The sequence below is a fragment of the Bombyx mandarina genome, chromosome 12 (assembly GCF_030267445.1).
Source record: "Bombyx mandarina strain Sakado chromosome 12, ASM3026744v2".
In the NCBI taxonomy this organism is placed as follows: domain Eukaryota; kingdom Metazoa; phylum Arthropoda; class Insecta; order Lepidoptera; family Bombycidae; genus Bombyx; species Bombyx mandarina.
In genome coordinates this window covers 15,468,605-15,495,768 of record NC_143219.1, presented here as the reverse complement: position 1 = coordinate 15,495,768, position 27,164 = coordinate 15,468,605, and the positions used below count along the sequence as shown (strand labels likewise).

At 40.0% G+C, this 27,164-nt stretch overlaps 1 protein-coding gene across 1 annotated transcript in view; it reads left to right on the top strand.

The window, feature by feature from the left end:
• Window positions 1–27,164, top strand: part of bru3 (CUGBP Elav-like family member bruno 3) — a 750,372-nt gene that overhangs the window by 62,791 nt on the left and 660,417 nt on the right. Inside the window, 1 exon segment of the mRNA XM_089732136.1 lies at window positions 18,953–19,035. Coding sequence (XP_089588262.1) covers window positions 18,953–19,035 — 83 coding nt within the window.

Below are 27,164 nucleotides of genomic sequence, written 5' to 3'. Positions count from 1 at the left end.
TGTGACTTGTTTATGGCTTTTTGGTGTGCCGGACTTGGCGTGCCTGTGTACTTCGAGTTGTATCAAGTATTTAAAGGAACTTGTACCCGTATTGCTAGTGGTAAAACCACATCATGCCTTAACGAGTACCTGCGATAGAGTCTTTTGCAAGCCTGTAGAGTACTTCAGAGAATTTTTCTAATGAAATACGTACTTAACAATTGTTCACGATTGACTTCCACGGTGAAGGAATAACATCGTGTAATAAAAATCAAAACCCGCAAAATTATAATCTGCGTAATTACTGGTGGTAGGACCTCTTGTGAGTCCGCACGGGTAGGTACCACCGCCCCGCCTATTTCTGCCGTGAAGCAGTAATGCGTTTCGGTTTGAAGGATGAGGCAGCCGTTGTAACTATACTGAGACCTTAGAACTTCTATCTCAAGGTGTGTGGCGCATTCACGTTGTAGATGTCTATGGGTTCCAGTAACCACTTAACACCAGGTGGGCTGTGAGCTCGTCCACACATCTAGGCAATAAAAATAAAAAAAAACATTTTAGCTTATAATATAATTGTTAGTCCTTTATGATTTTTTATGTTAGGGACATGACATGGAATGGACACCCTTTTTTATTTATTATTAAGCTTTTATTGTTTTTTGGGCAGGAGGAAATCGCCGGACTCCCACCCTCCACTGGGGATTGAGGGCGGGGTATGTCGGAGTCGAACCGACTAAAACCTCCTGTCACTCAACAATCCACGTCCAAGCCTCGCATGAGAACTCATGAAAAGGGAAAGGGGGGAGAGTGAAGCGCTTAGTGCGGAGCACATCTCTCCCATCACCCTCCCCCAATGGCCACCCATGGTTTTAGGTTTCCAAACTGAGCATGTCATTTCAAATCAAAATTTCAACTTATTTTTAAATTTCTCCTTTTTATATGTACATTGAGAAACCTAAACATAATATTCTGGGTATTCAAATATTCAAATACCTCTTTACTCGTGTATCCGATTTTCAAATCTCACATCTAGATATATTATTACGCGGGCTTCAGATTTTTAAGCTGACTTTTTTCCGGGCGTCGTCGTGAAGAGAATACACACGGCGGTCGGATAAGACGAGCCGTCCGAACTCCAGCGAACACGTTTCGAAAGATCGCGCAGTCAGATATTAAATTAATACGCGAAGGAGAAACTTTGTACCCCTTTTTACGAAAATTGCGCGGACGGAGGACTATGATATTTCCAACACTTACAGAGAATATAGAGGAGAAGTGCCGATTGGAAGTATTTAAAAAAAATGCATTAAAATATGTACATTATATCAATAAAGAAAACATTACACACACTACCATATATTTGACACAACACATACATATAAATATACTCTTTGTGCATTGTCAATTGTGAAACTTTGGTTATTCTTTAAAGTTTGTGGTCAAATTGAGAATAGATTAATATTGTTTGCCTTTAATATTTTTTATCTATAGTGTAGTCTTGGCGAAATCTGTATTATATAGAATATATTAATATCTGTATTATTATAGAAGTATAATAGTGTTTGACAATAGAACAATCATAATGTTTAAGCTTTTAATTTCAATTAATTATAGTCGAATTTCGACTACTGCGGGGACCACTAGTCACACTTAATTGACATATGAATTTTAATGGTAACGGAATTTCTCGTTCTTATTCGCGAATGCGGTAACTGTGGACTTCATTAAGTACGTATCTACTTGGGTACTAGCTGTTCTACCATCGACGCTAATCAAAATGTACTAATGCGAAAAGATCGAAATAAGCTAATGTTTCTTGCAGTTGTGAAAATTATTTTGCTGTGAAAGCATTTATCCAAAACGGGTGTTCCATTTGAACAACTGCTATTTTTAATATATCGAATTTAGAATTGTAGAACCGAATTGTATCAACTTATATTATGTTACTAGTTGACCCGGCAGACTTCGTAGTGCCTCAATCGATAAATAAAAGACCTAAGCTTTTGTCTATATCTATACTAATATTATAAAGAGGAAAGATTTGTTTGTTTGTTTGTTTCGAATAGGCTCCGAAACTACTGGACCGATTTGAAAAATTCTTTTTCCATTAGAAGCCGACATTGTCCCTGATGAACATAGGCTACTTTTTTTATTATTATTTTTTATTTTTATTTTTTTGGTTTCATGTGTGTTTTAATGTTTCCGAAGCAAAGCGAGGGCGGGTCGCTAGTATAAAATAAACGTAAAACAAACAAAATTGTTATTTTTATTTAATTTCAAGCATTTTCATATTTATCTACCTTTTAAACCTTCTCTGGACTTCCACGAATAATTCAAGACCAAAATTAGCCAAATCAATCCAGCCGTTCTCGAGTTTTAGCGAGACTAACGAACAGCAATTCATTTTTATATACTAGAGGTCCCGCAGTAGTCGAAATTCGACTATAATAAATTGGAATTGTAAGTTTGTACACTATTATGATTGTATTTTATACTTCTATAATCACAAATTTCGTCAAGGCTACACTATAAAAAAATATTAATAAAGACAAACAATATTTAATCTATTCTCAATTTGACCACAGACGTCAAGAACAAAAGTTTGACAAGAAATGCACGCATGTGTGTGTCAAATACATGGTATGTAGTGTGTGTAATGTTTTCTTTATTGATTTAATGTATCTTTTATGCATTATTTTAAAAAAATATTAGCATTGTGCACTTCTTCTCTATATTCTGTATAAGTGTGGAAAATTTCATACTCCTCCGTCCGCGCAATTTTCGTAAAAAGGGATACAAAGTTTTTGCTTCACGTATTAATATATCTATACTAATATTATAAAGAGGAAAGATTTGTTTGTTTGTTTGTTTCGAATAGGCTCCGAAACTACTGGACCGATTTGAAAAAATATTTTTCCATTAGAAGCCGACATTGTCCTTGATGAACATAGGCTACTTTTTTTTATTTTTTTTTTTAATTATTTTTTTTGGTTTCATGTGTGTTTTAATGTTTCCGAAGCGAAGTGAGGGCGGGTCGTAGATAGATAAGTATGATTAGCCCTACAACGCGTAAAATATGATGATGAAGGCTCTTTTTAATACGCTTTTATTTAGTTTACTCCTTAGCAGTCGAGTAACAAACCAACATGTAAAGTTTCGTTTTTAAATACAACTGCGCGCTTTGTGCATATGGACAGCTTCCCCAAAAAAGCTCACGGATTAAGAACGGCGCTGCTCTGTGCTAGTGTGAACGAGTCATTCGGTTTTGGATTTTTATTTTGAAGTATAAATTTGCGAATTTCGCCAACCCTTTTCTTCTGCGTTTCGAGAAAAGAACACGTCGTTTGATATTGGGTCGCCTTAATTTTGAGATACATTTATTCTTTACATGTTAAAAAATAATAATTTTAAAAAACTAACAAAATATGCTTTTATAGAAAATCCAACTAAAAAATAGAAAAAAAAGTTTTAATAAATTTGAATTAAAAATCGTGTAAGAAAAAATAATTTATATTCTATTTTTTATTTGGTTTATCTATAAAAGCGTATTTTGTAAAAAAAATTAAGCTATTCTTTATTTTTCATGATTTAGTTGAATTTCAATTTTTCCGATATTTTTTTTTAAATATTTAAAAAAAGAATGAAAAGAAAAGTCGAATTGAATTGTCATCGGTCCTTAATAAGTATACCAAATTTCGAGTTAATCCGAAGTTTTAAAAGGCGTCAAAATCATGTTCAAAGATTCCGTTACATACATACGTCTGAAGCTAATAAAAGCGTATTAAAATGATTTGAACATTTCATTTTGTTTAGTTCATTAGAAATAAAACAAAAATAAGTAAATAACAAATTGTGTTTTTTGTGGATAGTGAAATAAAAATTGAAACATTCTGACACCTAATTAGTAACTTTGACAAATATAATCAATCACTTCGATCGCGGTTCAAAAGCGGATTCAGATTACAAAAATCGGGGCCGCTGTATACAGGAAGAACAGCTAAATGATAAGTTAATCAATATGGAAGTCTTTACTCTTTTCTTGAAACTTCTTACTCAGCAAATAATTTTGCTTAAAATGGCTTATTTTTGTGATATAAAAGAAAAAATCTGGCCGCAGTTACCTATGAATCGCAAGAGTGTAATGAAATACTTTGGAAATATTTTGTTCGATCGCGTACCACTGATCCTACGTTGTTGCTATTCCACCAACCTTCCCTAAAGTACCAAAAACAACAGTGCAAGGTTTTTATATTTCAATCAGACAAATGAAGTACAAACGTATAGGATATCGCAATGTAAAGTCAATAGTTTAGTTTAGGCAAAGGAACACACACGTTAATATAAGGTTTTATAATTTTGCATAAACTACTTACATCAACGAGGCAGGAACTTATTTGAAAAAAAAAAATACTACTTAGTGTTGGCATTTAGTGCAATTTCTTTTCAAATATTTTGATATGTCCTTCTTTGCAACTTTCTTCATTGATATGTCTTCTGCTTAAAGAAATTACATTCATCGATAAGAATCTTTTAAATACTACGTTTTTTTTGTAATTTAATTTGGTAGAGTTAACATTTTGATTTATATTTTGACATTCAAAAAGTGTGTTATGCTGACATTCAAGTTGAAATAAATGATTTTGGATTTGAATTTGAATTTGTTACGTTTAACAATTTGCACGCAATTTAAGTAATTCCAAACAAATCCATTGAATAGACGTGATTAATGAAATTGTAAGTTCTCAACAACAAATAACGCATTGTAATCACGCGTTGCTTCAAAAGAAGCCGATCTGAAATTCTATGAGAATTAATTCTTGAGTAAAATGCGAATGAGTAATCAAAAGAAAGAGATGTGGCGTTTCGGCAACGACAAGACACTCTGTCTACGAAGCAACGCAAACCCGTCCCGACTTAAAATTTAAATACAATATTTTGTTGCGACAAACTATCTTACATGATTTACACTGTATCTGACAAAACAAAACGAGAATAATCTATATATTAATACGTGAAGCAAAAGCTTTGTATCCCTTTTTACGAAAATTGCGCGGACGGAGGAGTATGAAATTTTCCACACTTGTAGAGAATATAGAGAAGAAGTGCACAATGCTGATATTTTTTTAAAATAATGCATTAAAGGTACATTAAATCAATAAAGAAAACATTACACACACTACATACCGTGTATTTGACGCACACACGCATGCATACTATTTATTGTCAAACTTTTGTTCTTGACGTCTGTTGTCAAATTGAGAATTGATTAAATATTGTTTGTCTTTGTTAATATTTTTTATAGTGTAGTCTTGGCAAAATTTGTGATTATAGAAGTATAAAATACAATCATAATAGTGTACAAACTTACATTTACAATTAATTATAGTCGAATTTCGACTACTGCGGGACCTCTAGTAAGCTTAAAAGCACAAGTATAATGGTATATATATATTTATATTATATATATATATATTTGAGGCTTTGAACTTATGTATCACGAGGGGATGGATGGATTTACAGTGGAATGTCTATAAATCATGATAGACAATTAAAAAATGGTACATTGTTTTCCATACAGTTCTTCTGTAGAGCTACGGCTAATAGTATTGTCGCAATCATTGTAACAATAATTACGTTTTTGCTTTACAGTACTTAATAAATTTAAGATTTAACAGCAAATTTTCAGTTGAATAAAAATTTCAAGCAAAAAAATCTTCTTTATGTTTTTGAACACAAAAATTTACAAAATTCTCTTTTGTCTTATGTTTTGTAAACTGTTCTCTCGTTGCTTTATTAACATTTAGGGGATGATATTTAATTAAAAATTCCTTTTGTATATCTCTTTGTGAGTTTTTTTGGTAATGTGAATTAAATTATTCTAATGGAAAGGTTTCAAACGTGTTATTTGGTTCGGTGTATTCGCGATTCCAATTACAAATTAAAATACAATTTAAGCCTAGATAGTGAAAAAACAATTTATGGCAAGAGAAGACTGTCTTCTGTGATGCACTTCAGACCACTATTAAGGCAACCTTCCTACCTACCTTCTGTTTTTGAACCTATCTAGTTTTCGAAAGATAAAAACAAAATGTATCTCTATTTTAAAAAATCAGTTAATAATATTACTACTATTATTACACATCAAAATAAGATTAATCGCCATTTAAATTTTTGTGTATGTAACACAATATAACACAAATGATGAGCTGTTTTAGAATGATTTCTTGTACACAAAAAAATAATGCGCTCGGCTTCAGATACCCGATACGAGCAACTATAAAATAATTACCAAATAAACAGAAGAGCGAAACTATTTTCAAAAAATTTATACTAAAGCACTTATGTTTAGCTTCCCAATGAAATTTGTTTTCGCTTTCGTGAATGGTTGTTTCGTGCCCCGTATAAATGACCTTCATCATAGCCATAAGGTTCAATAAACTCACTTTATCCAAAAGTCTCTCTCACAAGTATGCGTTCGTACTTTATAATTTTTTTTAAACCGTATACTACATATACCAATTGTTAGAAGGGTGCCTAATGAATTTCAGATCAACTGCTTTTGTTGTTGAATAAACGTGAAAAATTCGACCGTAGGAATATCAAATATGGTTACATAGGACCAAGAATACTATAAGCAGTCGCTTATTAGTGTAGACCAGTTGACAGGCGTAGAGGTCACGGGCCTACCGAAGCTAGTTCAGTGTGCTTAGTGCCAGTTATTAACGTTCTCGATAGCGTAAAAGTTAACCTCAATTTGTATGCAGTTGAAACAGCGCCCCTAGCGGCAAAACGTGGGCAAACGTTCCAACTCCATACAAATTTGAGTTAACTTTCACGTTATCGAGAACGTTAAAAAACTCTCACTAATCAGACAGAGCATGAGGTGGATACTATTGCTCACCTCGAAACACGTGATCGTATTCTCTATAACAAAACTAATAATAACCTAAAATTTTAAAAGAAACGCGTAATTAATACTGACTTTATGAAAAGCTCAATAAATCTTTTAGAATAATTAAAGCTTACGTTTACAATTTCTAGTGACCACGAGCTTCGGCCACCGGACACATAATTACTAGTTGTCGTTTTATTTCCAAGTTTCTGTTATCTGAGCCGACGCAATCTGCTGCCATTATGGCTTCGATGTTTTATGCTGGAAGCCGTATTCTATTTTAAGCTGTTATGAAAAAGCAAAAAGAGCGATGTGAGCTGTCCATGTATAGCGTCATTTCTGGTGAATGAGTAAATCAATTTTTTACTGGTGGTAGGACCTCTTGTGAGTCCGCACGGGTAGATACCACCACCCTGCCTATTTCAGCCGTGAAGCGTTTCGGTTTGAAGGGCGGAGCAGCCGTTGTAACTATACTGAGACCTTAGAACTCATATCTAAAGGTGGGTGGTGCATTTACGTTGTAGATGTCTATGGGCTCCAGTAACCACTTAACACCAGGTGGGCTGTGAGGTGGTCCACCCATCTAAGCAATAAAAAAATGTTTACCGGAACCTGTAATGGCACAACATCATTCTACCATGGAAGCCGGTTCTGAACACGTGTTTGTAAAGTATTTAGCTATTTAGTTATCGTAATGTTTGTCCCAGGATTTGAGCCTCAGTTCGGTTGCGAGTACATATTCCTGCCAAATAAGTCCTGAACCGTAACGCAGAAAACCGTGCGATCCATATAAATAATTATTTAGTTACACCAATAAAAATATTTGTAATAAAATTTACAATGTTATAAAATATTAATATTAACCGAATTAAAAGTATATGTAATTAAAAAAATATAGAAATATAAATGTTGATCTTGTTTTGAGAATAAATCACCCTGTACTCCGCCATTTTGGATCGCGTTAACGGGTTCATTTCCGGCGCCTATACATTTCCGGTCCACACGATGTTGCTATTTCATTTTTTCATTCTTTTTTGTTTACATCACAGCGAATAGTTTTTCCGGTTTTCTTGTTTCGTGTAAACATGATATTAGTTACTGTGCTATGTTTTTCTTTACTAGTTTAGTCTTCAATTTCATCATAAATGACAAAATTAAATTTGCTTGGTTTTGGTAAGGTAAGTGACGAGTTTGTGAGTGTTGGTATCACTAACGCTATACAATGGAGACCTGGACTCCATACCTAAAAGTACATCATCATGCTTCATACTCATATATGCTTCGTAGTTTATGAGTTTCAATAATCACGAGATGGATTCTTATCTCGTCTAGACATCTACATCAATAAAAACTTTAAAATAAATTATATTTCTTTAATTAGTTGCTTATTAAATTGTTCCCAAGAATTCACGCAAACGACGTTCTATTTAAATTGGACGTTGACGTATATTATAAAGCAAAGTCGTTTTATAGTTTGATACATATTTTATATTTTTTCAATTTGATATTTTATAGTTTGAAGTCGTCGTGGCCTAAGGGATAAGACGTCGAAGTCGTCGTGGCCTAAGGGATAAGACGTCCGGTGCATTCGTGTTGAGCGATGCGCCGGTGTTCGAATCTCAGGCGGGTACCAATTTTTCTAATGAAATATGTACTCGGCAAATGTTCACGATTGACTTCCACGGTGAAGGAATAACATCGTGTAATAAAATTGAAACCCGCAAAATTATAATTTGCGTAATTACTGGTGGTAGGACCTCTTGTGAGTCCGCACGGGTAGGTACCACCGCCCTGCCTATTTCTGCCGTGAAGCAGTAATGCGTTTCGGTTTGAAGGGTGGGGCAGCCGTTGTAACTATACTGAGACCTTACAACTTATATCTCAAGGTGGGTGGCGCATTTACGTTGTAGATGTCTATGGGCTCCAGTAACCACTTAACAACAGGTGGGCTGTGAGCTCGTCCACCCACCTAAGCAATAAAAAAAAAACAAAAAAAAAAAAGTGTGTGTGTCCGCTCCGACGCACGACTGGAGTTTACTGGATATAAAAAATTAAACGAAACAATACGAGAAATAGTTCTATATTACGACAACACGATACACTACAGATTATTAACAAATTAACGAGACACAAAACAAACGACTAACAAATATATGAAAATACAATAATGAGAGAAACGCGCGATCAGTACGAGGCTTTGTGGCGGACTGCCGGCGCAGCAGCCCGGCGCGCATTTCGTGTGACATGCGCATAACGCATTTCGTGTGACATGCTAGTACGATTTTGGTCCCCATAATTTTCATACCCCGGGCCTATATATGTAAATCGATTCTAAAGGAGTAAACTCCAAAAAATACAACTAACTTTTTTTTTCTTCGAGAAACAATACATGCTGCGTGACGCTCTCCTCCTCCTTGAGTCGGTAATCCTCAGTGCTGAGGGTCGTGGCCTCCTCTAGCAACTTTCTCCTGTATTATCCTGCGCCATTCCTGCCTATCCTCGGCTGTGTGGATAGCAACGTGAACTGAAGTATTGAGAGTGGAACGTATCTAGTCCGACAAGCGCATTGGACTTCTGCCTCTGGGCTTTCTTCCACATACCTTGCCTGTTACCACCAGCTTTTCCAGATTGTCACCCCTCTTTCTGGCGATATGTCCAAAGAACTCTAAACTCCTCCGCGCGCTCTAGAGAACAAAAAAGATCAGTGATTGCATGAGATTCTGAAAACCATGTCATAGTTTTGAATTATTAAAATCTGTCGGGACGCAATGAATACTTCACATCAGATAGCTTGGCCACTATGTTTTTGAAGAAAAAAAAATGTAGCGAAAACCTTCCATAAAACAAACGCGAGTCCGGGTATTTTTTATAGCTTAGGTGATTGGACAAGCTCACGGCCCATCTAGTGTTAAGTGGTAACTGGAGCCCTTAGACATCTACAACGTAAATGCCGTCACCCACCTCGAGACATGAGTTGTAAGGTTTCAGTTTTAACAGTACAACGCCAGATAAAACTATTTAAAGAAGTTCATGTAAAATTATTTTACAAACCTTTTCTGCATAGCACGCGCAATGGTCTCGAACATTCGAATTACATTGCTGGTTCACAAATTTTGGAAGAAATTCGGGAAGAATCCCTTTGCAAAGTACATCTTATGGTACACTTCGCTACGTTACTGTCTACCCAATGACATGATTAAAAGAGTATATATTGTCCTTGGTAATAAAATAAAGGCTAACTTAATCCAGTTAGACCCTTTATAACAAAAACAAAACAACTTCAAATTGAACGACCTATCTAAAACACGAATCCTCTACTTTACTTGTTAAAATAACAACGGCACCCGTACGTAATATAAATTCGGAATTTCGACTTTATGCTGGATGGAATAAGGACGATTTTAATCACTGAAAAACTAGATGCGACCTTACAATTCTGGTTTTAATATACCTGAATTTCAGCTAACCACCAGCATTGTATTACCTACTGATTACCAACAGTAGAAATAAACTCAAAAACGTACATTTGACCAACAAAGCCTTTGTTTATTCCTAATGCTATTAACCAATCCGGTGAAATGGGCTGTTGTTTTAGGCTTACAAAATTTTAAGATATAAAGACAAATTCAATTTACACAAAAAAAATAATATAAAATTTATATTTTGGACGGTTGCTTTGTTGGGTTAGCGATTTCATATATTTATTAGTATGGGTGCAGCATACTATAATATAGTTCTAAATATTAGCATTTGCTAACATCTCCTTTGTGGTAGGTAGCGTCATTACGTTGTAATGTGAGTATGAAGCACGAATTGGTCCTTACAACTAGTACATTTTTAAAGCTATGGCATAGTTTTTATGGCGGGCTTTGGCGCGTGGCGACCGAATCAAGTAATTCCGTAACGAACCTAAAACCTAACGCCTCCCGCTTCGCCTACCATGTAGCTCGCGTTCAACACATTCACACGTTGCGCTTGTGTAGTGTTTGTAAATAAGCGCGCGGCGTGACGTCGCACTGCATGCGCATCATGAAAAGTGTGCCCATCTCTCTCTCGCGCGGTCTAGCTTACGAGTGTGAAGGGGAAAGTTAATGTTTTGCTTTTTTTAATGTTTATAAATATAGCGTGGTCTTATTTTATTATTGTTTTAATGTTAAATTATTATTGTCTAATTATAATTGCATAAGTTCATAAAAAAATGCTATGCAATAAGCTTTACCGCGGCAATCCCCAAGTGCAACACGTTTTTTTTAATCTCTACTCCTGATATTAATAATTATTTTAATTTACCAATCACTGAAAGTATTAACGGGAGTTAATAATTAGGTTTATACTATTAAAAACAACATTTCTAAACATAGTATTATAGCTAGAAAGGACTTGAGTACGGTTATAATATTGTACAACGGATTCAAAGCACGTAGGAAGTTAATTGTGATTCAAACGACGATACTAAACACACTGCCTAAACAAGCAGTTTGGTAAATAACTGAATTTTAGTTCACGTAATCCTAGAAGCATTTAAAGAAATATTCAATAGAAGAAACCATGTACCATACTTAACCAACCTTACCTTATACCTAAACCATGTTTTTTTTGTTTTTTTTTTATGATTGAAGGATTACTGGTGGCCCGGAGGCCTTTCCAGTTTCACCAGGACAGGTGGGCGAGCAAAGGCTCAGCCAGGAGGGGTGGGTTTTCTAACAGCTACCCGAGCGCCTCCGAAGGAGACCTAACAACTCAAGAGTAGCTGCTTCGCGAATGAATCTACTACCGGATCGGAATCGTGACCCGCTGAGAAGATCCGGCGAGAAACTCAGCGAGCTGATTCATGGGTTAGGTTGCACGGCGAACTCTTTTTCGAGTTCGACGAGTACGGTTACCGAGGTCCCTAAGCCTGCTCCTAGAGCTGAAGGCGTCTAGTGCAAAGGTTATTGGATCTGAGGGATCCGTAAGGACGTGTCTAGGGCGTCGACGGTGACTGGCTCCTGCATGATCAGGATTCGGGGAGTAGTCAGCGGCGGTTACGATAAGGCGATTATCATGACGCATAGCCTTATCGAAGTACCGTTCCGACGCTGACTTCATGTATTTCTGGATAGATTCGAGGCCCAGGTCGTCGTGTAGGTCAACGTTCCTCACGAACCACGGAGCTCCGACGGCTAACCTGCAAAAGCGGGATTGTAGAGATTGAAGAGTGTCTATGTGTGTGCGGGCCGCGTGAGCGAACACCACACTCGCGTAAGTCATGATGGGCCTTATGCAAGTTTTGTAAAGTGTCACCTTGTTCCGAAGGGACATTTTACTCCGCTTACAGATCATGGGGTAGAGTCTACCGAGTATAAACGCGGCACGGTCACGGACTGATTTTATATGCGGGCGGAATGTCATCGATGCATCCAGGGTAACGCCCAGGTAACGACCTTCCTGGCCCAGGGTATGGATTGACTAAAGAGAGTAATCGGGGGTGTGAGATTCCTCCTCCTAATACGGGAGGAAATCCGTGTGGAGCTTCCCCTCTGAAATAGCACCGCAGTACTTTTCGCTGGGTTGATGTCTATGCGCCATTTTCGGAACCACTGTCCTAGGGCTAGGGCTGCGCTCTGAAGCTTCTTCGCGATTAGGGACTTGTTTCTACTGGAATAGTAAACAGTCGTGTCGTCGGCGAATAAAGCTAAATGGGTCGGCGGCGACCGGGGAATATCGTTAACGAATAAGCTAAATAGGAGGGGTGAGAGGACAGAGCCTTGCGGGACTCCAGCTGTGAGAGGTCGTGGGGAGGAGCGGGTTCCCTCGACTCGATATCGAAAAGAGCGGTTCGACAAGAAGTCCCGTATGATGAGCACGAGACTATCCGGCACGCCCATGTTGAATAGTTTGAAAATCAAACCGTTGTGCCAGACTTTGTCGAACGCTTTTGCGACGTCGAAGAAGAGAGCTCCCGTGTATAACGGTTTTGGTCGATTAAGCCCCACAAGAATGTGCTCCGTGAGGCGGTGCACCTGTTGAACGCATGAGTGATTTGTACGGAATCCGAATTGTTTATCGATGAGAATGCCCTTGGATGAGACGAAGTCTCTGAGGCGTTTGTAGAGCAGACGCTCATACAGTTTGCCTAGAGACATGAGGAGGCTAATCGGGCGGTAGCTCGTCGGATGATTTTTTGGTTTACCGGGTTTATGTATGCCGATAACGTCCGCTTCTTTCCACACCGCGGGAAAGATACAGTTCGCCATAGCGGCATTGAAAATAGATGCCAACATCACGATGAGTTGGACGGGTAGAAGTTTAATAACGCGGTTGGATATACCGTCGGAACCGGGAGCCTTGCGAGGACGTAGGTCTTTGATCAAGTCTTTAACTTCCATCGAGGTGACGGGTGGTAACGCGTCCGAGGGTGGCAAGGAGACTCTGCGTTCTACCTCACTGTCTACTAATTCTACATGAACAGGGTCCACGGATTGAGTGCTGGGCGTGCACTGGGTTTGCAATGTATCGGCCAGCAGCTCTGCTTTTTCATCATCATCGAACGCCGCGAGTCGGCCTGAGGGGCCTACGAGGGGGGGCATAGTTACTACCGTATCCGATTTGAGAGTACGAGCTAAGCGGTAGTAAGACCTACGGTAGCGAGAGGGCGCGAGTCTTTCTAAGAAATCAGACCATCTGGCATCTCGGACTTCAGCGATGCGAGACTTTACGGCGCGTTGTAGGGCACGCATTCGAATTCGATTTTCCGCGGTAGGATACCTGTCGTAGGCGCGTATCGAGGCGTTCTTAGCTCTAAGGAGTTCCCTAATATCGTCGGACAATTTGAAGCGGTGAAGGAAGTCCTCCGCTACAACTTGTTTCGATGACCTATCTAATGTCGAGGTGATGTGTGACGTTAAGATGTCTATGGCTTCAGCGGTATCCTGAGGAGACGGGGTAGAGTCCGGGCTAAACGGGAGCGATGGTGGATCAGATTCAGCCAGGCTGATGCCCAGCGTGTGCCAATCCACCACAGTCCTCGTGACGGGAATGGAATCGGGAGCGCGACCGAGCTTCATAACGACGGGACGGTGGTCTGAATCTAACTCTGAAACTACTTCGATCGAGTGTAAGCGCAGAGTTACGTTTTTTAATAACGCTATGTCTAGTATATCCGGGCGATGCGCGATATTTAGCGGGTAGTGAGTCGGGGTTAGCGGAGCGACGATATCGAAGGCGAGATCATCGACTAACGCGTCAAGCCGCCTGCCATTCGGGGTTGTAGTGTGTGAGTTCCACCTGATGTGTTTACAATTTAGGTCGCCCGCCAGAATGACAGAGCTCCCCATGCCGAGCAGCGCCTCGATATCACTGCTTAGAACGATCTTATCCGGTGGAAGATAAACGGACGCGATAACGATCGGCGCGTGTCCCGTCAGTGAGATTCGGCACACTGATGCTTCGATATTAGCGAGCGCGGGAGGATCGAGCGGGACGCAATGCAGGGCTCTTCTATAGTAAATGACGGTACCACCACCACGAGCAGAGAGCCTGTCGTTCCTGACCATGTTATAGTTCGCGATTTTAGGGTCACGGCGCGCGGGCTTAAGTAGGGTCTCCTGCACTAAAAAGATATCAATTTGATGGTCACGCAAAAAGTCAGAAACCTGATCACGTTGATTTGCGAGACCGTAAGCGTTAAAAAATCCTATCGTTACGGATAGGGGCTTTATTCTACTTATATACGCCATTGATTGATTACCGGCGGAGTGAGGGGAGGACGTACGTATTTAATGACGCGTATACGTCGGCGTATTCTTGCACAACGGCGATAAAGTGTTGTGCAGTGGAGGCAGCGCGAATGGCGTCGCCCAAAGCGTTAACGCGCTCAAAGTTGATCGACTGAAAGAAGTCGATCGCTAAAGCGAGATTGTCGGACGCGGTCGGAGGGCAAGTCGCGGGAGAGGGACCAGTCGCGGGGGCGGGACGAATCGCGGAGGAGGGAGTTGTAGCCGTGTTCGTGTACGGCAGCGGTTTCGCCCAGGCCGAGACACTGGGCACCGGCGCCGGAACGGACGCTGGCTTAGCCTGCGACACAGAGGGTGCCGAGGCTTTGATGTCTGGGCCGGAAGCTCGGAGGCGGTTTTGGCGGGCGACGCGTCGATTTATTTTAGGGGCTCGGGGGCATCCGCGGTAATTTGCGGGGTGACCCTGTGTTCGACACAGGACGCAGCTAGGCGGTTCCGTCGCGGTTTTTTGATCGCGAGTGCATAGGGCCGTGGCGTGATCGCCTAAGCACTTGACGCATCGGGGGCGCGCGTGACAGTTACGGGAAGAATGCCCGTATAATTGGCAGTTATGGCACTGGCTAGATATGCCTTTCTTGTGTGGGGTTTCGACTGCGATTCCGGAAAGGCTACAGACCGTTCGGATGTTGAATATTTGCTTACCCTCGGGGGTAGGCTGGAGGGCGACGAGAACCATATTATATGGCTCCCTTCCGCGGCCTGTATGCATGCGGTGTACGGAGTTAACCGGTAGGCCTTGTTCGAGAAGGTCGGCCTTAACGAGCTCGGCATCCAACTCTTTAGGGATGCCACGTATAACGGCACGGAGTTCGCGCTCCTCCTGGAGCGTATACGTGTGGAAACTTATACGCTCCTTACGGAGGTAAGAAGTGAGGGCCCTATGGTCGTCGGGTGTTCGAACCTTAATTTGAATGCCGTTCGCGAGGTTACGGGCATTCGTGAAATTGATATTTTTGGCCTTAAGGGCCAGGGAAACTCGTTCCCAAGCTGCCTTCTCTTGAAGGATTACCGGGGGAGGGGTCTGGGTTTTATTTTGTGCCACCGGACGCGGCGACGGAGTGGCACGGGCTGGAGGCGCAACGGGAGTCTGAGGGCGGGGGCGCGACGCGTTCGCGGCTTTGCTAATTTTAGCGGCCGCGGGAGCTCGAGACTCCGCGGCACGCTTCTTACCCTTTTGCACCAGGGTGAATCCATCCGTCGATGAGGCGGGGGCGAGGTCGACCTCCATCTCCGAGTCAGAGTCGGAGGACGAGGAGGCGGGCGCAGGTGACCTACGAGTAGGTGTTTTGGAGGGCGCGACGGAGGCCGCGGATGATCGCTCTGCTGGAACGGTGACCACGGCGGACGACGCAGCAGTTTTACTCGCCAGTATAGGCGACGCGGGAACGGCAGACAGGACGGAGGCTGCGGTGCTCGATGCAGAAGCTTTGCACGCAGGTACAGGCGACGCAGGAGCAGCGAGCTCGGCGGAGTCCACGAGAGGGCTCGCGTTGTGATCGGCCTTGAAGGCCTGAAACTCGGAAGTGAGCTTTGGGTAGCGAAGCCGGAGAAATTCCGCAAATACAGCGTCCATGATGGCTACGTGCCCAGGTGGGGCTACCCTGGGTCTTAGAAAACACTCGCCTTGCGGCGAGGCCCCAACTTCTCGGACCTGAGCGGTTCTATTGAACACAGGTGGCGATGCGGCACGATTACTACAGGACAAAGAAAAAAACACAACAAAACGGAAATAACAAAAAGAAACAAAACAATTAAACACTTCCAGGAAGACAGTTTGTCGGCAGATGTACCACGAACACAGAAATAACAAAAGGAAACAAAACAATTAAAAACTTCCAGAAAAAACACTTGGTCGGCAGATGTACCACGAACACAGGCCGCGCGAACAATGGCCGGGCTAACAAAAGCCGGGTGAACAAAGGCCCTGCAATCGAGTGGTCGATGAGCACGTCCGCACGTGACGGGTGCCTCTATCGGAATGATGACCTAAACCATGTACCATACTTAACCAACCTTACCTTATATTCCCCAACCCAAATGGTTGCCCACACAATGGCACGTATCCCTCTTCAACTGTTTGAAAAGTATTTTTAGTTAAACAGCGGCTTGTTTAGACAGTTTTATTGTTGATATCCAGTGCAAGCGAGTACTCTTCGTCAAAGCCCACTGAGTTTCTCGCCGGATCTTCTCAGTGGGTCGCGTTTCCGATCCGGCGGTAGATTCTGCGAAGCACTGCTCTTGCTAGGGTCAGTGTTAGCAACTCTCCGGTTTGAGCCCCGTGAGCTCACCTACACACGTTAGGGTGAAGCTGAAATAGCCTCTCAAGGCTATCAGCATAGGTAGGGAAAAAAAAACTCTTCGTCAATGGGTCAATGAAGGCAATTAAATATCTATAACATCTTGTACGTAAGTGATTCTATTTGCATGTGAAAAAAGCTTATATATATATTAAGTTTATAATTAAAAGTTCTCTGGTATATCTGGTAAGCCAAAGTAATCAAATTAAAGTGAACAAAACTTAAATTTGTCAGCACCTTGTGCTTTAAGCCGTCTTAAGTCAAACCGCAGAACCAAACTCATGCTAAACCCTTAATGTGACTTTTCGTAAGTTCCGCGTTAAAAGGGGAGCTTTGAACTTTTTGACTTTTCACTGTTGATGTTAGAAAGGAAACGGTACCTGTATTTGAATTGTCAACTTTTAATTGCCCTGTGGCATATTTTTCAATTTTCTTTACGAAAATGATGTTTTTCCGTGCTACGAGAACCATCATTTTTTGTTTTAAATATCTAGGCGTTCGGGAACACAACTGTAGCGTACTGCTACGTCGATTAGAGTAACACTATCTATCGTCGAATAGTAGAAACTAATATCAATGAAACTATTTAAATTGAATGTAAAGTAACATCGAAAGTGCTCGAGAAGTACAACGCCATCTGTTATCAGATAGCGGAAACACACATCGAAGCTACTCGACTTGCCCAGAATGCTCTCGATAAATCTAGGGATGTCGTATCGACTGTAAAAGCGTTGCGAGATGATACGAAGTCATTTAGTCATCGGAACTACTCGAAGCGAAACAGCGAACGGATCATCTGAAGCGAAACGGAAGAAATGAATTGAGAATTTTAAAGCGTTCGTTAAGTTTTCTAAGTATTTAATACAATTTTAATTTGATCTTCGGTAGAATTTTTATTTATCCCGAACTCCAGCGCGTAACAGTACTTTTACTTGTATAAGTATTCAAGTACTTGCACACCACTAAACACAGCTCCACATCGTATGAAGCCTACGTCATTTCACCTGAAGTTTTCTTAACAGCCAATATTATTGTCAATTTGCTTTGTATATAAGTGCGTATTGTGTTTATATTCCTTCATTGTGCTTCGGGAATTTTACCGGACAAATACAAGAAATAGAATTTCTCGCCATTGTTCATATTCCGTTTAAATTGCAAGTGGCTAGTACAACCAGCAACCAGCTAGTTACTATATTCACTTGACTCCACAATTACCTTCCCAAATTTATCCTTGCCCCTTATTTCAAATAATTTCACTGGCACTAGGGCGTATTATTAACCCGTACGGTTGAGCACCGGCGTCTTAATGAACTGAGATTCTCTCTCTCTCTTCGATCGGTTCCTCACTGCTGAGGATCGTGACTCCGTCCGATTTCGTCAACCAACTGTCTCCATCGATCCCGCTCTGCAGCCCGGTGGAGTGCGTCGCTGATAGGTATCCCCAGTTCCTCCGCTATTTGGTCCGACCATCGTTTGGGACTTCTACCCCTAGGCCTTTTTCCCTCTATTTTACCGGTCACCACTGAGATTAATCTGAAACAGCCTTTTTTTTTTTTTTTATCGCCTAAATGGGGTACGAGCTCACGGCCCACCTGGTGTTCAGTGGTTACATAGACATAGACATCTACAAAGTAAATGGGCCACCCATCTCGAGATATAAGTTCTAAGGTCTCAAGTACAGTTACAACGGCTGCCCTCACCCTTCAGACCGAAACACATTACTGCTTCACGGCTGAAATAGGCAGGGTGGTGGTACCTACCCGTACGGACTCACAAGAGTTCTACCACCTCTCCTACCACCAGTAAAAAGTTACTATATTCATTTGACTCCACAATTACCTTCCCAAATTTATTCTCGCCCCTTATTTCAAATTATTTGACTGGCACTAGGGCGTAGCCTAGCCCTTTACGGTTGAGCACCAGCGTCTTATTGAACTGAGATTATTTGATCTGAAACTGATTCTTAAAAAGAGATCAGAAAGTTAATATTTGTTTTCTCATTGTTACAGGATGTGCGTTTTTGACGTATTTCAATCCAGAAAGTGCTTCAAATGCGCAATCGGCGCTTCACGAGAAACGGACACTGCCAGGGGTGAGTACTAAATACATTAAGCTCGGATCTCAAAAAGTGTTTGAATACGATTTCCCACTACCCACCTCATGTAAAAAAGTTATTGAAGCACGCTAACTCACATAAAAATAAGTGGTTGAAGTCTCAAGTACATTGTAAAACGGCTGTCTTTTCTTTTCTTAGAGGGTTGCACGAGCTCACAGCCCACCTGGTGTTAAGTGGTTACTGTAGCCCATAGACATCTACGACGTAAATGCCGCCACCCACCTTGAGATATGAGTTCTAAGGTTTCAAGTATAGTTACAACGGCTGCCCCACCCTTCAAACCAAAACGCATTACTGCTTCACGGCATAATTAGGCAGGGTACCTACCCGTACGGATCCATAAGAGGTCCTACGACCAGTAATTATGCAAATTATAATTTTGCGGGTTTGATTTTTATTACACGATGTTATTCCTTCACCGTGGAAGTCAATCGTGAACATCTGTTGAGTACGTATTTCATCACAAAAATTGGTAATCACCTGGGATTCGGACACCGGTGCATTGCTCAACACGAATGCACCGGACGTCTTATCCTTTAGGCCACGACGACTTCAAAAGTCTCACTCTTCAAAGCATATTTAAAGAGCTTTGCTTCAAATACATTAATTACTTTACTGTTTTCGTGGTCACCAACGACTGAGTCGTTATAATTTGAATATTAATCCAACTTAACGCTGTTTTACAAGTTAATTATTGGCATTTTTTTGTTCTTTATAGAAGTTTCTTTCACGTGTTTTGCCTTTCCGATGAAAGAGTTTTAATTATTCTTGATTGATGGAAGAAGCAGGGTAACAAGTAAAACTGAATACCTTATTCAGTGGTCATCTTTGGGTGACGATTATGTCCTTTCAGTTTAGGCGAGCAAAAGATAATTAACAGAATATGTAATTTTGATTCTATACATTTTCATCAAAAGATTTCTGCTTTCGCACTAGTATAGCATAGACAACAACAAAAATATTAAACAACTTAGTATTCACGGTTCTCTTGTTTGAGAGCATTAACCTATATAGCTTAGACGTGTGCGAAATAATCACGCACGTGCTTAAAATACACGGTAGTCTTTATGTCTTTACTCTCCTGGCTGAGCCCGTGCCTAAGTTGATGAGGCCTCAGGGCTATCTTTCAATCAATTTCAACGTGGGATTTGTGGTAGATTCTGCGAAGCGCTGCTCTTGTTAGATTCCGGTCATTGCTTTTGTCGAACCCGTCGCTTGCGACGAAGGGCTAAGTGAGTAAATTAACTCACAGATACAGCCCACTGAGTTTCTCACCGGATCTTCTTAGTGGGTCGCGTTTCCGATCCGATGGTAGATTCTGCGAAGCACGGTTCTTGCTAGGGTTCGTGTTAGCAACGTCATCAGGTTTGAGCCCGTGAGCTCACCAACTAGCTCGATGATACTGATATGGTCTCTCTAGACCATCAGCTTAGGTAGGAAAAATAAAGGCAGATGCTAACAACGTCTCAGGTTGAGCCCTGTGAGCTTGCCTAATCGTTTGGTGAACCTAGTATAACCCCTTGAGATTACTAGCAGTAGGTACGTAAAAAAATTAAAAATATCGTACGGATCGGATGCATTGTAACACTCTATCTAATGAGAATAGTAAGCTAATAATGGTGACCATTTTGACATTGTTCTGTATCTTGTTTTACGATACCTGTCATCAGATGAGTCGTAACTATATTTACAGCAAAAAGAACAGCTGTAAATTAAACTGTCTAAATCGAATCACATGATTAATTTGAGAAATAGACATGACGTTTATTGTAGCCGATGCGTCATCATTACTTTATCTTTGAATATGTTTAATCTTATCTCGTAGTCAAAAAGCGACCTTGACACGTGCGAGCAAGCCCTAAAATCGTCTTTAACCGAAATTCAATGACATCGCGCAGATAAATATTCAAAAATACTTACCGATATGAGCGTAATCTTTTCATAAGGCCATACTCGGCAATATTGGGATTCAAGCTGAATATAAATCGACTTACTCAAAACGTTTTAATGGAAAATCAGATTAAATTATTCACGCGTAAGACATTCTAAGACCATAATGTCGTTCGTAAGTAATGAGCTGTACGACTTTTATTTACGATTAGGTACTGCGAGATTCTCCATTCGCGTTAAATTTGAATTCAAACGAATACATAAGTTTCATACATGAGACGTCCCGTTCATAGGAAAATTGGTATTTGGTTGTATACGCATCTCCCGTGACTTTAGCCAGTTTTTTTTTTAAATCTAATTAAAAACAAAAAGTTTAAGCAGACTAACATACGGCCCACCTGATGGTGAGTGGTTACCGTCGCCCATGGACTTCAGTAATGCCAGGGGCAGAGCCAAGCCGCTGCCTACCGCTTAATACTCTATACAAGCCTCGTTTGAAGAAGGACATGTTTAAGAAATTTTAGTTTAATAAGATAAGACAACATTCAATGCACTTTGCCCAAATTATCATACGGTGCAGAAATATGGGTCCATACTCGTGAGATCTTTTACGGAATAGAGCGCTCTATCTGGGTATAAATCTGATATATCGGGTCCGTAATACCTAGATTGGATGCAAAACAAAATTAAACAGAGTAGAGAGTAGCAGATCTGGAATTGAGTTGAGCTAGAGACTTAGCAAGGTGCAATGATAGCCGATGGAGTAGGATAGTGACGAAATGGTCGCCAAGATTATGTCGAAGAGGTGACGCAAGAGCTATGATCCGCTGGCCAGTGACATAGTCAAGACGGCGGGATGGACGTGGATGAGAATGGCGGGAGATCGATCATTTTGGCATAAAAAAAGAGAAGGCCCATGCCCAGGAAAGGGTAAGGCTGAACATAAATAAAAAAAATGCTTTAAAACATTTAGTTATTTCAAAATCAGCTTCGTTGCTTTTGCGTGACGTTTTATGTGAATTATCAAATGTTCTTGGATATGTAGAATATATCGTGGTCTAGCAGAGTTTCCGTCATCAAGCCAATCCCTGTCGCTAAACAATTATACCATTGATATTTCATAAAGAGTTGTTCTTTCAAGGGACGATTATAAAAAAGGCTTGACGTCAACCCCGTAAGCTATAAAAAAAAGAGCCATTAATAAAAACCTACAGAACACCATAAATAACGACAGCGCAACGCTTCACCTGTTTTCCATTACCCGTCTTTTGTCCCCGAAATATTCTTATACACAAAGTAGGGAGTAAATCATCGAGATAAAATTTTAAAAGCAACGATTTATAGAGAAAAAAAAACTCGGCCATTTTTTGTTGTCCAAAAAAGCTTCGGAGCTTAATATTTATTATAAGTATCAGTGATTGGATTTTCGAAGAAAACTGAGTACATGCTAGTCGCAGTTAGGAAAGTTTATTTTGTTTTCCAGTTTATTTTTTTAATGGGTTATTTTTCTTTCCTGTCTAGTTGAAATTCACCACACATTATATCACTACCACATTAAGACATAAGATAGGTAGTATATAATAAGATAGTTAGGTAGGTAACAGGACATCTCTATTTGATTATATTAAGACCGTCTCATCCTACAAAACGGAACACAATTACTTCGCATCAGATATAAGCTGAATGGTAGTAAGCTGAATACTACCCGTGAGACTACAGTACGAATTACCATCAGTACGACCATACTACTACCGATTTAGATTTGATTACATGACTTTCACCTATATAATAATGGCTAGTTACTAGCGGACCCGACAGACGTTCTCTTGCAAAAATTCAAACAAGTCGAGCTAGCCCTTTAGTTGCAGGATAGATAAATAACCTGGATACTGACTGAAGCGCTATCTGCCGGGCTGATTTTTGAATATAATATAAATACACGTCATATTGCATATTACCTACACTACACTATGTTTCTATAAGGTATATATTCTATCTCTTTCGAACCCTAAAGGAGCTTTAAGAAAACAAGAAACTTTTTCTCGAACCTAACATCTGTTATTTTTTCCTTGAAAAAAAAAAACACATCTTAAAAAAGGCGGGATCCCGTTACCGCATACATCATACGTGTACGGCGTTATAATCATATTTTTGTAAGGAGCACGGGGCTGCTCCCTCCCAGTGGATTTGAACCCTACACCGTGTTACGCTCCGAACGTGTTTTTCTGTAAATATCCTTTCTTAGGCGCAAAACACATTTTTTAAGTACATGCCTGTTTATGTCATACTCTCGATCTTATCACTCTGGGCGTGATCATTACTACGTAGTATTGTGTGGTAATACGTGAAGCAGTAATGCGTTTCGGTTTGAAGGGTGGGGCAGCCGTTGTAACTATACTGAGACCTTAGAACTTATATCTCAAGGTGGGTGGCGCATTTACGTTGTGGATGTCTATGGGTTCCAGTAACCACTTAGCACCAGGTAGGCTGTGAGCTCGTCCACCCAACCAAGCAATAAAAATAAGCAATAGCATTTTCTTTCATATTATTAAGATTAATAAGCTCTAAGAGGTGTATCGGACAATTGGTGTAAATGTGATAAGTATCTAAAGAGAGTTGTAGATAAGAATTCCTTGAAACACATTAATCAAAGAGCAGTCGCACAAAAACATAGAGTTACTAAACCTGAATATATAAATTCACCTACACATATCGATTCATACTATAAACACTTTTTTTGGCGTAGATGAGTGAACGAGCTGAAGGTGAACTTAGCTTTAGTGATTACGGAAGCTGATGGATATCAAATCAAATCAAATCAAATCAAAAAAGTTTTATTCAACATAAATGAAAGTACATACTTGTTGAACGTCAAAAGAATTACCGCCAATTCACAAGAATTAGCCTCCGTCCTGAGAAGAATTGGCAAGAAACTCAGCGGGCATGTTTTTTTTTTTTTTTTTTTAAATATTAGATTTTTATTTTTATTTTAAATATTATTATTTTTTTAAATATTCATATTACAATAAGTAATTATAACATAACAATTTTACAATATTGAAATTCCCGGAGCGAGCAACTCATTCCCACTTTGTGCAATCTTCTAGATAATCATTGACTTTATAGTAAGCTTTATTGCACAGATGTTCTTTAATAGTTTTCTTAAACCTATGTATATGTAGGTTCTGAACATCTTGTGGGATTTTGTTGTACAGGCGCACAGACAAACACCCGAATGAATTTCGTATCTTATGTAACCTACTCATCGGCACAACATATTTTTTTTATTGCCCTTGTAGGCAGACGAGCATACGGCCCACCTGATGGCGAGTGGTTACCGTCGCCCATGGACTTCAGCAATGCCAGGGGCAGAGCCAAGCCGCTGCCTATCGAATCGTGAATAACGCAACCTGACCTGAGACTCGAAGTATCATTGTTTAAGGGCTGTCGTACTCTTCAAACTGGAGCGCGTTACCGCTTCACAACAGATATAAGCAGGATGGTGGTACCTGCCGATGCGGGCTTACAATACACTCTACCACCATTAAATTATGCTAAGGAGAAAACTAATTGAGCTTAGAGGAAAAAACCTTTGTATTTAAAAACGGAGATAGAGTTGTGAAATCAGAGGAAATTAGACCACGTGCTTAGTGCATTTTTATTTAACTTTTAGTGCTTTAGAGAGTGATAATATTTTGTAAAAGTATCAGAATGGAACCTTGGTTCTCATATTGTTTGTAAAACCATAAATGAAGTGAATGTTACTTCTATACGGTTGGTTTATAAATATGCTGTGTGAAAAAAAGATCGACAAAATTTAAATTCCGCTATCGCTGTTAAAGTCTCTTACAAAAATCGAAGGTAGAGCTAATTTTATTGATGCGCACTAAGTTAAAATGAATACATTTGAATTTGACCTAATCGGAACCTAACAATATTTTAAGATATCAACCTCGTACAATAAAAAAGCCATTCATTCAGGAAGTGATACGAACAGCAATAATTTAAAAAAGCCACTAACAGAATACAACGAACCGGCCAAATTTCAATCTTGGCAAGAGAATGTAGAAAATTGAAATTACAAATGACAAATGCAACCGTTTTATTTAGCTTAAATCACTTAAATACTGGAGTCTATCCAGTTGAGGCAACAGGTCGTGCGTGTACCGTGTACGCACCAAATTATGGATATTCCATTTTTTAAGAGACATATCATGAACTACGTGAAATTAATAATTAAATAAAATAAGGCCTGATTTAATCGTAAAAACAGCTTTGACTTTGTCTGAAATTCACGAAAACTAAAAATGTATACTCACGTACAACTTTCAATGTATGTTTGCTCACGGCGTTTTGGAAATATTAAATAACTTCATGATCGTAAAAAAAAAACCTGGTACCTACTACCAGGTTTTGTTCTTTTTTTTTATTGCTTTCATGGGTGGACGAGCTCACAGCCCACCTGATGTCAATTGATTACCGGAGCTCATAGATATCAACAACGTCAATGCCGCCACCCACCTTGAGATATGAGTTCTAAGGTCTCAATATAGATACAACGGTTGCCCCACCCATCAAACCGAAACGCATTACTGCTTCACGGCTGAAATAGGCAAGGTAGTGGTACCTACCCGTGCGAACTTGCAGTATTTCCTACTTATAGTGCTTAAGATAAAAGCTAGGAGACAATGAATAGACTGCTTAGAGGATAGTAGTTATAGATAGTACTTAAAATACAATATACTGATCCATTTGTTATAGTCTATCAAAAATGCATAGACGTTATAGAAAAAGCACGTATTGTCTTTATGCTTAAGGCCATAAAAAATCATTTCTAAGTTAGCTCTTAAAATTCGTCATTTAATCGTAACATACACGTAGACTAACAATACTGAGTGCAACCCAAACCAGAAAAACGATACCTCGATGGTATACTATTCAATGATAGGGATGAAATTATGAATTACGGTATTAATATGTAATTAATTACGATAGGTAGCGGCTTGGCTCTGCCCCTGGCATTGCTGAAGTCCAAGGGCAGCGGTAACCACTCACAGGATGGGCCGTGCGATCGTCTGCCTACAAGGGCAATAAAAAAAAGAATGACAATATTTAAAAAGCCACATCCAAATATTTTTACGTCCAAGCCACATGCGTTGCCAGACCGCACCGCGCAATCACACCCCGATAAATTTCCTTGCGGAGTGCAGTGCAGCTTAGAAAACATTATAGTCTCGGTCTTACCGAATTGGTTCTACAGGACACGCGAAGTTATTGCTTCTGAATTCACGGTGCATTTGGCATTTGTTTTGCAGGAACTATTCTTTTTGTTTTTGGTTATTGCTTAGATGGGTGGACGAGCTTTCAGTGTTTTTTTTAAAGGCAGCTTTTTAATATCTATGAAGACTGTATCATGAAACGGACCTGTGAAAACTGGGATAGTGAAGTTACCCTTGGGGTAAAATTGAGATTTCTTTTGAGATTTCTTACATATTCTTTGAAATGTAGGCATCTGTTGAAATATTTTCACTCTGTATTGTAGACCTCAAATAGCAACCTTCCATTATGTGTACCCACAGATATCGTCCGACCATGAGGATATTTAGAGAACGCATTTAATGACCGTAGAGCGTATTATGAGCCCACATGTGTGGCGGTAGGCAACATATACACATCATCATTACAACACAAGATATTTGACAGATGCTTGAATCGCGCTTATGGCAGTTTCAAGATATGCTTACATATACAAGTTCCGAACAATAACATTCGGACTGTTGGTCTATTCAATTCCACCCACTGGGTGGAAGATCTTACCTTCGCTGCAAGCAAGATTCAAGCATTTGTTAAATATCTTGTGTCGTTTGATGCCTACCACTACACACGGTTAGTCCACACCACCCTATTTCTAGAAGTTATGGATTCTTGGTCCGGCCGCTATAGACAGCTGAGATTTCAACCTCATGGTACGTGGTGGCATCTACGTTGATATCTATAGGCTCTGGTGGCCGCTTGGTACCAAGTGATCCGCGAGCTTGTTTGTTCGTCTACAGCATTTTTTTTATTACTCGCATGTCTAATCGGTTTCATAGCCCACCTTGCGTTAAACGGTTATCAAAACCTGTAGACATTAGATCGAAATCATTAGACAATTGACATTAGACAATTGTACTGTATAACCACTATCCCAGATTTGAAACGGAAATACATGGCTG